The sequence below is a fragment of the Lathyrus oleraceus genome, chromosome 5, assembly GCF_024323335.1.
Source record: "Lathyrus oleraceus cultivar Zhongwan6 chromosome 5, CAAS_Psat_ZW6_1.0, whole genome shotgun sequence".
NCBI classification, from domain to species: Eukaryota; Viridiplantae; Streptophyta; class Magnoliopsida; order Fabales; family Fabaceae; genus Lathyrus; species Lathyrus oleraceus.
The window spans coordinates 556,684,320-556,686,378 of NC_066583.1; the positions used below are offsets into that span (position 1 = coordinate 556,684,320).

Here is a 2,059-nt window from a genome sequence, read left to right on the forward strand (position 1 = left end):
TTTGCAGTGAAAGAAACCAATCCGTCCGGATGCCGCCAATGTGAAGTCAACAAGGCTTATTTGATTGAATTTGCTAAAGAGATTGTTGAGGAGATAGATTGCAGAGTCGGAAAGCTTAACAAGTTAGAAAAATTGAAGAAAAAGATTGCAATGGAAAAGAGGAAAAATTTATGGTTAATGTTTGTAATTGGTTTGTCATGGATGTTGATAGCAGCTATGGTTAAGTTAGTCTAATGAGTCTGTCATGTAATTGTTATGTCATTAGTGTTTTTCAGCAATGTAATGAGTCTGTCATTGTTGTAAGATTAGTGCACAGATATCTGAGTGAGTATTGTTGTAGATAAGTAGCTCCAGTGAAGTATAATGTTCTGTCAAGGGAAAACAAGTTGTTCTGTTCTGCTTCTAAGTACATGTTTGGATTAACTGTGATCTAATCTAGGTGCAAAATCACAGTGCAATTGAAATTTCTGCAAATGCTGTAGGAGGACTATTTTAGTTAGATTTTGTAACATGGAAATAATGTATATAGTTGCAAATGCTTCAAGAATTTTCTAACCTAATAGAGTAATCCTTTGAGACGAGTTCTTTCTTTATAAATAACAAAATTGTATATAGTTGCTTGATAGTACCAACATTTAGCTTAAACCATCAGGATAAGAAGCAGGAAAATTGTTTTATGGGGCATTGATCTATATAATAAAACCAGCAGTGTCAACCTAATGATACTTGGGTGCCTTGCTCTGCAAATACTTGGACAAAACATCCATAACAGATCCAAAATCAGCCTTGACCTGCATTGGAGGATTGGCAAATTGGCAAGCCAGGTCTTTGATATTCTTTGAATGGTAATCAATTTTGGACTGAGTAAACTTCAACCCATGTGCAGTGCTCACAACAACAGTCCTATCAGTAGGCTTAATAACACCACTATTCCTGAGCTTAAACAAAGCAGTCAAAGCAACACCAGTGTGAGGGCAAGTAAACATTCCAGTCGAATCAGCCTGAGCCATAGCATCCATCAATTCTTCCTCAGTAGCCTCCTCAACGATACCATTACAGTTCTTCAAAGCATGAACAACTCTATCAATAGAAACAGGATCCCCAATCTGAATAGCAGATGCAAAAGTTGTCTGTGCCCTAACTGGCTTAAACTCTTTCCAACCCGACTTAAAATACAAATACAAAGGATTTGCATTTGCAGCTTGAGCACAAACAAGCCTTGGAATTCTATCCACAAGACCTAACTCTTTACACATCTGAAACCCTTTATAAAAAGCATAAATATTCCCAAGATTCCCACCAGGTACAATAACCCAATCAGGTACCTGCCAATCAAACTGCTGCAAAATCTCAATAGCAGCAGTTTTCTGTCCTTCAAGCCTCAAACTGTTCAGAGAATTAGCCAAATAAATAGGCAATTCAGCAGTTACTTCACGAATCAACTGCATACACCCATCAAAATCAGTATCAATGCTAAGAACAAACGCTCCATTCGCAGATGCACAATAAGCAGACAAAGCAGCGGTTCATTTTATGCTTTTTATAAAGAAGGAAAATAAGAGAGAGCATTCAAAAATATTAACCATATTTCTAATCAAACAAATTTCTAATGTATGAATCCAGCCACCAAGCAGTAAAGGCTGCTAGAGTCTTGCATGCTACCCATCTATATTTGCAGGGTTCAAATCTGGTTTAGTGCCATTGTGTTTTATAGACAATACACACCAATAATGTTAAACTGATACATTAGAATTGATCATCACAGTAAGTGCATATGTTTGTTACAAAAGGATTACAAAATACATGTCTTCAAAGATCAGTTGGCATTACAAAAGAGTTTTCCAAAAGGATTACAAAATACATAGCAGAAACATAATAATCAGTCCCTCATTTTGAAGTGGGTATGTCTTCATTTTCTGGTAGGGTAATTGGTTTGTCACTAGATATTCCTTCACCTGTTATGGGTCTTTTAAACCAACTCAACTTGATCCTCTCACTTTGCCTTCTTTTGATGATAGGTTTTTTTTCAACCCTTTTTCTGGATTGTTTTGTGATTGAG

General features: G+C 36.3%; 1 protein-coding gene across 1 annotated transcript; it reads right to left on the reverse strand.

Moving 5' to 3' along the window:
- Positions 1 to 703: 703 nt before the first annotated feature.
- Positions 704 to 1,526, reverse strand: LOC127082036 (threonine synthase, chloroplastic; the record flags this gene model as incomplete). Its single annotated transcript, XM_051022261.1, has 1 exon — positions 704 to 1,526. A coding segment is annotated over one exon (810 nt), but the record flags the coding sequence as incomplete, so codon positions are not given.
- Between the last annotated feature and the right edge of the window lie 533 nt (positions 1,527 to 2,059).